Raw genomic sequence first — 12,500 nt, forward strand, 5'->3', positions numbered from 1 at the left:
GAACTTGTTCCTGTACAGGAGCCAACATAAAGTTATGGGTTTGTCTCAAGTAGGCATCCACTCCTTCCCCTTGTTGGAGGGAGTGGAGGATATTTGCTTCTATCCCTAAACTAAAGGGATAGATTGGGGCTCGGTTGAGTAGCTTACCTGCATCGGATTCCTTTCCAGCATGGTGACGACCGTGACCCTCTGCCCACAGGTAGAGAGAGAGAAAGATGGAGAAGAGAAGCCAGTCGCACTCTCATTCCACCATTCATCCTACAGTCACACCAGAATCGATGCTGTTCTGCCTGCTCGGGTGCTGGGTAAGCTTACACAACGTGTTTGAGCAGCCACCACAGGTCCCAAGGAAAAAGTATCCAAGGACTTGTGGGCAATATCCCGAAGGTAGAAGGACGTGAAGGTAGTCTGGTTGGCCCAGACACCTGCCTTCAGGACCTGCGCCACGGAGAAGTTCTTGCGGAACGCCAAAGAGGGTCCAATACTCTGACTTCGTGGGCTCTCGGTCGGAGCGTACGGATGTCGTCACTACCATCAGCCTCGTACGCTCTCCTGATCACCTCACGTAGCCAGAAAGAAAAGCGTGTTCTTGGATACTTCTTTCTTGGTAACCCCAGTGCTAACGAAGAGGCGTCGACACTCAGGCCTGAGGTGTCGAGTTTTCTTCAGATAGCGCCGTAGCGCCCCTCACAGGACAAAGCAGCATCTCATCCGTATCGTTGTCGGTGAAATCCATTAGGGAGGGATTGTGAAAGACTCGAACCTGTCGTCAGGGATCGACGGATTCTGAGTCTTAGCTACGAATTCGGGACGAAATCGAGCGTCACAGATCCCCAGCCCCTGGAATGTTTAACATTGAAGGACAGACCATGAAGTGACCCCTACTCTCTTCGCCGATGCCAGGGCCAGCAAGAAGAGGGTCTTGAGGGTCAGATCCCTGTCTGACGACTCTCGGAGTGGCTCGAATGGTCTTCGAGTCAAACTCCTAAGGACGAGAGTCACATCCCACTCAGGTGGCCTGAGCTCCCTGGGTGGGCAAGACCTTTCGAAGCTCCTCATTAGCAAGGAGATCTCGAACGACGTTTCGAGATGTCCAGTCCCCTCAGTTTCAGGACGAGTGCCAGTGCAGCTCTATATCCTTTAACTGTGGGTACTGAGAGGAGCTTCTCTCGGCGAAGAAATACGAGGAAATCCGCTACCTGCTGAAGAGTGCTCTGAGAGGAGATAGACCCCGTCTACGACAACGACCACAGAAGACGGCCCACTTCCCCTGGTACACAGCTGCAGGAGGACTGTCTGACGTGTCCAGCCATCTCTGTTGCTGCGCTGCGAGAAAAGCCTCATCGTTCGCGAAGAGATGGTGGATAACAGCCAGCCGTGGAAGTTTGTAGGGACTGGACTGCTCGGTGGGTACCGCTCTTAACGTGTGGCTGGCTAGAAGGTTGTGCCAGTGGGGCATCTTCTCTCGGTTCTTCTGGCAAGAAGAGCCAGCCAGGTCCGGATACCAAACGGCTTGAGGTCGTTGGGATCCACCAGGATCATCCTGAGATTGGGAGTGACCAGCGCTCGGACTGATCACTTTCCGAATCAGACAAAAGGGAGGAAAGGCGTAAACGAAGAGGTTGTCCCAGGGGTGTTGAAGAGCGTCCTCTGCAGCTGCCCATGGGTCCGGCACGGCTGAGCAAAAAACTTGAAGTTTTTTGTTTGTGCCGGGTGGCGAACAGGTCTATGACTGGACGCCCCCAACAGGTTGAAGAGCCTTTCCGCCACTTCTGGGTGTAGGGACCCACTCGGTCCCTATTACCTGATCCCGACGGCTGAGCTTGTCCGCTACTACATTCCTCTTGCCTGGAATGTAGCGTGCTGACAGCTCTATCGAATGAGCCGTGGCCCACTCGTGCACCTGCACCGTCAACTGGTTGTGTTGTAGCGGGAGAGACACTAGGCCCCCCTCCCCGCTTGTTGAACGTTATGCCACTACCGTGGTGTTGTCGCACATCAACACCACTGAGTGTCCCATCAAGCGGTCTTGGAACTCTTGGAGAGCGTAAAACGCCGCCTTGAGTTCCAGGACATTGATGTGAAGGTGCTTGTCGTGATGGTCCCACACACCTGCAGCCAGCAACTCCTCCAGGTGTGCGCCCCATCCCTCGGTCGATGCGTCTGAAAACAGCAGCATCTCCGGGGGGGGAGTGCGTAGGGGCACTCCTCTTAAGAGGTTCCTGGTCGTCGAGCCACCAGGCTAGGTCCTGCCTCACCTTCTCCGGTGATGGACACGGGGAAGTAAGGTGGATCCTTTACCTGTGACCAACTCTCCCACCCTTAGTCTCCACTGGAGAGACCGCAGGTGAAGACGTCCTTGAGGAACTAACTTCTCGAGTGACGACAGGTGGCCGATCACAGACTTGCCATTGCTGAGCTGCCTGTTTCCTGCCGAGACAGGAACCTGCCCGGCTGCCTCCCTGAATTTGCTGATCCTCAAGTCTCGGGGGCGGGACTTGAGCTGCTACCGTATCGATCAGCATACCCAGTTACTTCATCTTCTGCTTGGGTTCGAGATCGGACTTCTCGTAGTTTATCACGATCCCCAGATCGCGACAAAACTTTAGAAGTCGATCCCTGTCCTGCAGCAACTGCGAGCGGGAGCTCGCCAGGACCAGCCAATCGTCGAGATACCTCAGAAGACGTATCCCGTGCGAATGGGCCCAAGCAGACACCAGCGTGAACACTCTCGTGAACACCTGTGGGGCGGTTGAGAGACCGAAGCAGAGTGCCCTGATTGGTACACCGTCCCGTCGAAGAATGAAGCGGAGGTACTTTCTGGAGGACTGATGGATGGGTATTTGGAAATACGCATCCTTCAGGTCCACTGAAAGCATGAAGTCGTTCTCCCTGATGGAGTCCAGCACGGAACTGCCGTCTCCATCTTGAACCGAGTTCTGGCGAACAAATCGGTTCAGGGGAGAGAGATCTATCACGGGCGCCAGCCCCCCGATGGCCTTTTCCACTAAGAAAAGGCGGCTGTTAAAACAAAAAGCCCGGTGACCGATCCATACGAACTTCTACAGCTCGTTGGTCAGCATGGTCGTTGATCTCCTGCCGAAGAGCGTCGTCCTTTGAGGATCCCAGAAACATATGTCTGCAGATGGACCGGGTTGAGGTGATTGGGGTGGCCGATATTCGAAGGGTAGTAGATTATCCCTCCCGAAGGACGTCTACTATCCAGGTTCTCAGGGCCGTAGCGCTGCCAAGTTGCCCAATGGCTCGCCAGGAACACCCCCCACTTCCGGCAGCTGGTGAGGGGGGAACGCCGTCCCTAGCGTTTCCACCTCGCTTCGACTTCTTCCCAGCACCTCCTCTGGGGAAAGGAGGGCTGGGAGGAGGGCTGGCGGTTACGGCATCCTTTACTAGAAGTTGAAGCAGGAAGAGTCTTTCCTCGGGGGCTTCGATGGAGCAGCCGTCCTTAGCAGCCGATGGAAGCGCTAGCTAAACTCTTAGGCTTAGACCGCAGATGTACGAGGTTGCCCAGCAAAACTTCTTACTGCCTGGTGAACCAGACGGTCACTGTCATCAGTGCGCCGTCTTTCCACCGCAGCGTCCACCAATCTCTCCGGAAAGAGAGCGGAAGGAACTCTTCATTGGTCCGTTACGTAGTCCATTTACCGCTTCACGCCGGACCCCCTTGGCTACTCGTGTAAGGACAGCGTCCCCTACGACGGAGAACCAAGTTGGCCCACAGGTTTGCCGTCTGATGGGCGAGGTAGGAGATGGCTCTACCTCCAGACTGGCACAGTCTCTGAAGTCGGGGTCGTCTTCGCTGGGCAGCGCCCCCGGCGTCGGTTCCGCGGACCTTGTATACTGTGAGGGACCACAGATCCAACCAAGAGACTGCCTGGAAAGCTGCCATAGCGGTAGCTTCCAGGCCCAGTGCCTCCTGCTGCTAGAACCATAGGTTCTCTGACAGGAGCTGCTGCAGGGACACACCTGGAGTTAGCCTAGGCTAGCTCCGGGGGGTTAACCTTTTTGTTTGGGCGGTATTGGATCTACTGATGGCACGTAGAAGAACTTCCGCTGTCGCTGCAGAGGAGGAGGAAGTAGCTTGGAAGACCGTCCTGACTTAAGTAGATCCTCCCGTCCTGAGACGAAATACTCCACCTGGTCAAGGACTGAGTCTGCAAGCTCCGATCGCGGCAGTCCCACCGTCAATTTGGGTTCCCTCTTCGGGCCCCAAAACCCCAAAATGGACTCGAGCCGGGACGTGGGCTCAGATGGTGGTAGCGGCGATCCTTCCCCAGGTCGTTGTGCTGACGAATCAGCGCAATAACCTGGGCAAAGTTCCTCTGGATCTCAGGAGTTACAGCGTCCTGAGGAGTAGGACCGTCCAGTCCTCCAAACAGGAGCAGCTCTCGAGACCCTCCTCCTTCAGAAGGAGGACAGCAACAGACCCCATGACGGTCGCTCCAACCACTTGCGCGTACGACCTGGCTGGTCCTACAACCATGCCTGGTTCGTGCGGCGTCGTGGCGGGATCGTGAGCGGCGCACCTCTCACGATCACTCCTGGTACCTCGCTCTTCCCGGTGTAGCCCGAGAAGTTGAAGGTATAGGAGAGACAGACATGACGCTCCCCCCCCCGTTCGCTGGCAGGACCAGCGTACGTGGGGGGCTGCAGCCGATCACCAACCCGCGGTGGGGATCGTACTGCAGGCCTGGTCGTGCCGCTACGCTGTGGCGAGCGGCTCGACTGAGCACGTCGACCCCGATCTCGTGCGTCAGACGAGCTGCTGCTGGCCACCGTCTCCGTCCGGTCCCTCCCGTGGGAGCGGCGGTCAGGTGATCTGCAGAGCTCGCTTTCGCTTTGGTGAGACCGGCGTGAGCGTCCTCACGGCACGTCAAAACCAAAGCTGGTACCAGCCGAAGCTGGTTGCCGTTGGTCGAGGGGACCTCTTCTCAGCCTCAACCCGTGGCCGGTCAGAGACCGTCACGTCAACCCGAGTAACCGGCTGGTCGCTACGAGAGCGGCCGCTGGCCTGGCGAGCGTCACTTGCGCGAACTCTCGACAGTCTTCTGCTCCGTGCCTCTGTCGTGACGGTGAGCAAGCTCAGGCGTCTTGACGTTGGCTGCACGGTCGCCCTAAGGAGCACGTACACTCGGACCTTCTCGCGAACGAGAAGTCGAGCCGGTACCTGACTTAGCAGCAGTGCTACTAAGAACCAGGCGCGGATGTACCAGCAGTAGCCAGCACATCCTTGGTCCCGTCTTCTTCTTCTTCTCAGAAGAGGAGACGGGCCCCGTTCCCGAGGGAACAGGAGGACCAGCAGAAGCACCCCCCAACCCCCCGTCACGCCAAAGCGAGACGGGCCCTTCGAAGGTCCCGTAGGAGCCTTCTTAGGGGGGGAGGAGGCAGCCTTCTTCTTCTTCGGCTTGGAAGCCTTAGAAGTCGAAGGGGAAGAGGCTTTGGCAACAGACGACGAAGAAGACGATGAAGACGACGACGACATCTTCCTCTTCTTCTTCCTCTTCTTCGTCAGCTCTCTCAGGACGGACGTCAGGTCTTCCATCCACGGAAAAGTCGGGCCAATTGCCGAAGCAACACGCCCCGACTGATCCTGTCCGGAAAGAACCTGAGACCGGTGCAGCACCTCCATGACGAGACGCGACGTGGGCAGGGGGGCAGGCACGGCAGGAGCGGCAGGAACACCAGCAGCTTGGACCAGCACCATCAGGACCATCACCAGCAGGACCAGCACCAGCAGGACCAGCCAGCAGCAGGACCAGCACCAATAGGACCAGCACCAGCAGGACCAGCACCAGCAGCAACATCAACATTAGAGTCCCGCACCGGCGCGCTTCGTAGGAGCGGCGCGAGGGGCTGGGCCAGCAACACTCGCTGCAGGTACGGCAGGTACGGCAGCATAATCCGGCGTCACAGACCTCTCCATCTCAGCCAAACTCATCATTGGGACGGGCGGTAGATCCAGGGGCGAACTTTTGGGGCAGCGAAAGTCGGGGCGTCGGCAGCACTAAAACCCAGGTGGCGGCGGCACCCCCGCCCCTCTTAGGCACGGCAGCGATCGGCATTTGAATTGACGCCGTTGGAGTCACTGACGCAATGTGTTGCGTTATACCACATGAGGAGGGGCGGCGTACGCTGGTGTTGACACTGTATTGGTCGTAGTTGTAACCACACCATGCGTTACCACTGCCGACCCCACCCGCTAGCCGTTGAATCAAGCCCTGGATACTGGGGGCGCCCTGCAGTCCCAACGACGCCCACACCTGTCCAAGGTCGTCACTCACAGCAAGGCACACCTGAGGGAGGAACAGTCGGGTTCAGTTAGAGGGGTCACCCTCCACAGCCCTGGGGGGAGGACGAACCCCACCCAGAGCGGACGGAAGACCACGAATACAATTGCACATCCGGGTATCGGGACACCCTCCTCACTCGACGGATCGAGTGAGGAGAAGGACTCCGAAACCCCCCCGCGCAGGGGAAGGCGCAAATCGTGGGGGCTGAGCTGGAGGCAGGAAGGATGACGAGGTATCCGTAACCAAAGAGTCGCTGGAGAGCTTTCCGACGACTCCTTGGTCAAACCTACGCCTCTTCCTACCCTCGTACAGCACCCACTGCGCCTCGGACCAATTTACACATACATCACATGGTTCGGTTCGGGAGCATTCTCGCCCCCGACACCGAAAACATAACTCATGAGGATCAATATCTGGGTAAGAGCGGAAATCCGCCTCCGCATTTACGCCCCTCCAACCGGGACACACTCTACGGGCAGTTGGTGGCGCGGCGAAAGCTCTTCTTGATCCATGATTAATTAATCTTCACTCAATGAAAAATGAAAACAAAGTACTTACAATTTCATTCAAGACCACACACAAACCGTCAGAAGAAATTGTAACATCCAAAGCACACGACGAAAATAGCGGGCAGAGCGATGACGAACAAGTCCTGTCACACCACGGACCGAAAACAAGCAAAAGTGGATTCTTCACCGCCCGCCCGGCGCGCGGCGCGCGCACGACCGGACAAGCAGTTAACTACCGTTCTCCCCTTGTTCGAAGCTTACGACCGTCCCAGCTGCCGCTAGTTACCTTCCTATTGTTAAAGGACCGAGGGTTTGTATTACGTATCGGAACAACAACAAAATTAACATAAAAAGTATTTTTCGACAATAGAAATTAGTCAGAATGTTTTTTTAAAAATCTTTTCATTTAACTGTCATAAAATTCTTAAAATTATTATATAAAAGTGATATCATTCAAGAGAGTTACTAAAACAAAGTGAAACAAAACTGAAATTTAAACAGCAGCAATTCTATCTAGTACAATGAAGTGACATAAAACAAAAATAATGTACATACCAATCAACTGGCCTTGTAGGGTATTATTCTTCTGGTTATCCATCAGTTCCTGCAATCGTCTTTCATGATCTTTCTTGACATTCTCAAGTTTTTTTAGAGCTTCCCTTTCTTGATGCATAGCTTTCTGGTCAATTTTGACTGCTTCCATCTTTGAGAAGAACTCATCACAAGCTACATAACAATAAAAAAGATATTACTAAAACTATGTTAAGTATGATCTAAAAATGCTACAGGTTTCCAAATAACAGTACTTACTAGTTATAAATGAAGCTCTTCACATAAAAATAACTTTGTTAAATATTTACAAAATTTATACGTACAGTAGACCCTTGACTCACGAACACAATCCGTTCCTAGACCTTGGTCGTGTTCCAAATTGTTGCGTGACTCGGAGCTAATTTCCCCATAAGGTTTAATGGGAATAATATTATTGGTTCTCGGACCCCCCCTACGAACCAAATATATATTAGTATATTTTGCCTTATTTTACACAGATAATGTAAAAGTCAGTGCCTTAACCTTAATATCTAATAATATAATTTAAAATGGTAAACTAACACTATAAAAACGTTTGTAAAGTGAACACTTACTATGACTGGCGAGACTTCTGGCTTGACGGACAAGAGAAGAGGAGGGTGGTGGGTGGGGAGGAGGTTATTGTGCGGAAGGAGACCCTCCCCCATCCAGGTCGGGGAGAGATAACTCGTTGTTCCGGAGATTCAACTCTTCTAGGTTTTTTTGGCCGGTGAACGGTTTAATCACAAACCTTATCCAATGTCTGTTGCCTTTTCCTTCCTTGCATAACTTTTCTGAAATGGCTCATTAAATTTTCATTGAGCATATTCCACGATCCTGTTCGTAACAATTTTGTCCGGATGATACAATTCAAGGAAGCCACTGGACATCATTCACTTTTCCAATGCGGCTTTTATCACATCACTGCTGACATCTGTAACTTCCTCCCCCAGCCTCCTCTTCGTCAGTTGATTGCTCCCGAGCAAGTTGCTCCTGCTGCTCTTTGTGGAGTTGAACAAGTTCGTCCGCAGATCAAAATCTTCTGAAATGTTCAGCGACCAATTCTTCAACATCTTCGTCGTTGACCTTGTAGACCCAGACTGTTGCCCATGACACAATTTCTTGCACAATCTCTGCATCGAAGCCCTCAAAGTCACGGACAGTTACGCACTGGGGCCCAAAGTTTCCGACCACGCAGAATTCAAGTGCGGTACGTAACTTCAGTCCATGCGTTATCAATGAGGGTTGTTTATGCAGTGAAAAACATTAAAGTGCTTCTTCCAAAATTCTTTTAAGGTTAATTTTGGTCTCTTCAGTTACACGGAAGCATCTGGAGAAGAGCGCCTTCGTATATATTTCTTAAAATTGCTAATGACTTGTTGGTCCATGGGCTGGAGAAACAGAGGTCGTGTTGGGTGGAAGGAACTTGAACTGAATGAAGTCATGTTCACTGCAGTCAGCCAAGTACGAAGGGTGTGCCGGGGCATTATCCATGATCAGAAGGCACCGCAGGGTAGCTTGTTCTCTGTTAGGTACTGACCTCACGGTCGGCGCAAACACTTCATCAATCCACTCCATAAACAAGTTCCGTGTCACCCATGCTTTTGTATTGGCCCTCCACATTACAGGCAGTCTGGCCTTATTTACGTTGTGCTGCTTAAAGGCACGCGGGTTGTTTGATGGTAGACAAGTAGCGGCTTTAGTTGCAAGTCGCCACTTGCGTTTGAGCATAAACAAAAGCGTAAGCCTATCCTTCATTGGCTTGTGGCCTGGGGATGGGCGCGTTCTCTTCTTGGGTGATAAATGTCCTGTTGGGCATCTCTTCCAGAAGAGGCCCGTTTCATCACAATTGAAAATCTGTTGAGCGACGTATCCTTCGGCCTCCACGAACTCGGCAAACCTCAGTCACGAATGCCATCAGCAGCAGCCTTTGTCTGCGCTAGCAGCCTCACCAGGCCTAATTACAGAGTGAATTCCAGTTCGTTTTCTTGAAGTTATCAAACCACCCCCCCCTTTACTAGCCTTAAAATCATCTGGCGTGGCACTAGTAGAAGGAGTTTCCTTCAGCAAACTCTGATACACTTGCCGAGCTTTCCTCGCAGATGATCGGCCTCGTTTACACTATCACCTGCCATCTGTTTCTCATGTACCCCACTTCAAAATTGATTTTTCTGCCTCTTCGAGGGTTTGCGATCTCATCTTGGTTAGTACTGTCACTTCCCTTCGCAACATTTGCTTCTTTAATGCATCCTTGTTTTTTCAAAATTGTCGAAATTGTCGACTTGGCCATCTTGTACTCACTTGCGATATCGGTCACGCGAACACCACGTTCAAACTTTTCTATAATTTCTTTCTTTATTCAATGGTTATTCTTCCTCTGCACCCTCTTCTCACCATCCACTCTTCACTTTCTTACTTTTCACCACCACTCTTCCTTTCTTTCTTAGGGCCCATTATGAAGAAAATCACAAGTTTTAGCGCCAAAAAATGCTAAGCGAATTGACGAACGTCTTGTACACAATGAGATGAGACAAAGAGCGATGCGTGGGTGACGCCGTGCGTGGGCGGCTGGAGGATGGCTGTTCCCATGGCAACTCAAACGCTCTCACGTGTGCTGGGCGATTTCGCGCATTTTTCAAATGTTTGTGTCTAAAAATTAGTTTGTGAAACAAAGTGAATTGTTATTTTCCAGAAATTTCCAGCATTTTTCAAATGTTCATGTCTCAAAATTAGTTCATGACCCAAACAGAATTTTTATTTTCCGCATTTTTTTTTGTTCGTATCTCAAAGTTAGTTCGTAGGTCAAGGGTGAAATTTTACCTATAATTTTGGTCGGGGATCGAGTTGTACGTGGGTCAATGCGTTCGTGAGTCAAGGGTCTACTGTATTTTAATCCTACAGGTGCAATTAACATACATTAAAATGACAATTAATAATGGGTGGGAAACAGTCCCCCAATTCCATAATATGTATAATTTTAAAATATCACATCAAAATCACATGACAATGTATGGCATGTAATACATGCATAAAAAGAATCTGAGGGGCTGGATGAAGAGCATAATAAGTAAAATATGGGGCATTAATTAATGAATTGTGAAAATCATTTTAAATTTTGTATATTTCCTTATAACAAAACAAACTTCATATTCCTCTTATGCTTAATCAGTACTCAAGTATGTGTTCAAATTTTCAGCTGTTTATTCATCAGACTGGAGACCACAGCTAGCAATGGGTACTCAAAATTCAATTAAGTGGACTAAAGAAAGACATTTTGTTTCATTCTTTTATACTGTTATATTGCAATGGCCATACAGTATGTTTATATTATTCAACCATGAGATTAGAAGTAAGAAGAGGTCTTCACTATAGCAGTAATAAGCCTCCACTAAAGGAAAGGAGAAATGCACTAACCTTACTATTACTGTAATGTATACAGTACAATAATGGGGCTAACAAACTATTTGTTCTTGAATGAAAGGTGAAAATTGGAGCAAGACAAATTTAAGGAGGCTGGATACATATATGGGAAGAGATCAAATGGAATGGAGATACCTGTGGTATAAGGCAGGAAGCAATGTAACTAGGAGTTAAGAGGATTCTGCAAAGAATCTTTAAGTGCGTTTACTACATATGGCAAAAGCTCTGTATAATTCCTTACCAGAATTTGCATAATTACAATAAATATTTGATACCTACTATGAATACCCGTTATGTAATATAGAGGTCATATTTAAATGAAATTCCTCCTGAGCAAATACCTAATAAAAGTTATGACATCACTGAAATGTGCTTCTTTACTGAAGAATTACAAAAATTCTCATTAACATAAGAACTTTGAAAATACCTTTGTTGAAGCTATCAAATTTTTCATGTGGATGTTCTTTATGTTGTGTAAAGAGCAAAGGAATAAACTCTTGATAAATATGAACTTCCTCAGTGGTGCCATCTCCCTTCTTCCTTTCCTCAACTTTCTTTATAATATAACCCTGAAAAATACATATCACTAAATTTATTGTAATTTAAATTTTGTAAAGAGATTAAGAGTACGTAATTTTCACTGATATGATGATCTACGTAAATTTAAATACACTAATAAATGAGCTGGATTTGAGTAGCCCTTTCTAAGATTATCTATTCCTAAATCCAAACCTAGGCATGGCTGTCCAATTCGGTTTATACTCTAATACTGTAACATATGTCCTGTATAGCTCATAATGCTATTTATACTAAGTTCAAAGTCATGTACAACACAGAAACTGCAAAAAGTTCTTTGGATACCTTATACATAAATAAAGCAATAAAATGGACTATTATCCATACCATGCTATTCTGTACAAGGCAGAAAGGTACACAATACACAGGTCTGTCCAGGCTGTGTAGCCAAAGTACTCTGCCAAACTTTCGTTATGCTTAATTCATATACAGCGCTATACCTTACTAATTATATAACAAAGCTTTCTATCAATCAAAAATACCATATAAACAAAATTCTTATGGAGCCTCCCAAAGTATTCATATGGTTTACTTATATAATAAAAACTGGAGATAAATAAAATTGTTGAATTTTCAACAAAACAGATAATACTACTAGCTAATTCATGTTCTGACTCCTACATACATGTTTACTTATCCTGACTGAGTACAGCTACAATATTAAAAAACAATATTAAAAGATTATATTTTTCTTTTGCAAACATGAACTTACAAATAAGAACTGTACAGAGAAAATTATTTAACAGCAGAAATAAGTCTTTTACAAAAGTAATATTTACTCAGCACACTTAAATGGTTGTCCAAATTTATTCAGCTACAATGTAGCTACAAATTCAATAAATATTAAATGCTTAAAACTACTAAGCATTTTCTTTCATTTGCATACCAACAACTACAGAAATTAACTGAATAAGAAGTTTTTCAAAAGGAGTATTCATACCTGAAACCCAGCACTGGCATCCCACTGAGTAACTGTACTTTGTGCTTTTGACACTGCAAGATGCAACTGGCTAAGATCATCATCTGCCTTAAGGTGTTTTCCAAATTTAGCACCTACTGGGAACCCAGATTCAAGTAAATTGTGATCTAGTACACCACCTCCACAATCTGAAAGAAA

General features: G+C 48.6%; 1 protein-coding gene across 1 annotated transcript in view; it reads right to left on the reverse strand.

Moving 5' to 3' along the window:
• Positions 1–12,500, reverse strand: part of LOC135206141 (ribosome quality control complex subunit NEMF-like) — a 97,789-nt gene that overhangs the window by 57,420 nt on the left and 27,869 nt on the right. The window contains exons 6-8 of the mRNA XM_064237398.1: positions 12,324–12,490; positions 11,235–11,376; positions 7,373–7,543 (exon numbers count right to left, since the gene is read on the reverse strand). Coding sequence (XP_064093468.1) covers positions 7,373–7,543; positions 11,235–11,376; positions 12,324–12,490 — 480 coding nt within the window. The remainder of the gene's footprint in view (positions 1–7,372; positions 7,544–11,234; positions 11,377–12,323; positions 12,491–12,500) is intronic.

The sequence above is a fragment of the Macrobrachium nipponense genome, chromosome 29, assembly GCF_015104395.2.
Source record: "Macrobrachium nipponense isolate FS-2020 chromosome 29, ASM1510439v2, whole genome shotgun sequence".
Taxonomy (NCBI): Eukaryota; Metazoa; Arthropoda; class Malacostraca; order Decapoda; family Palaemonidae; genus Macrobrachium; species Macrobrachium nipponense.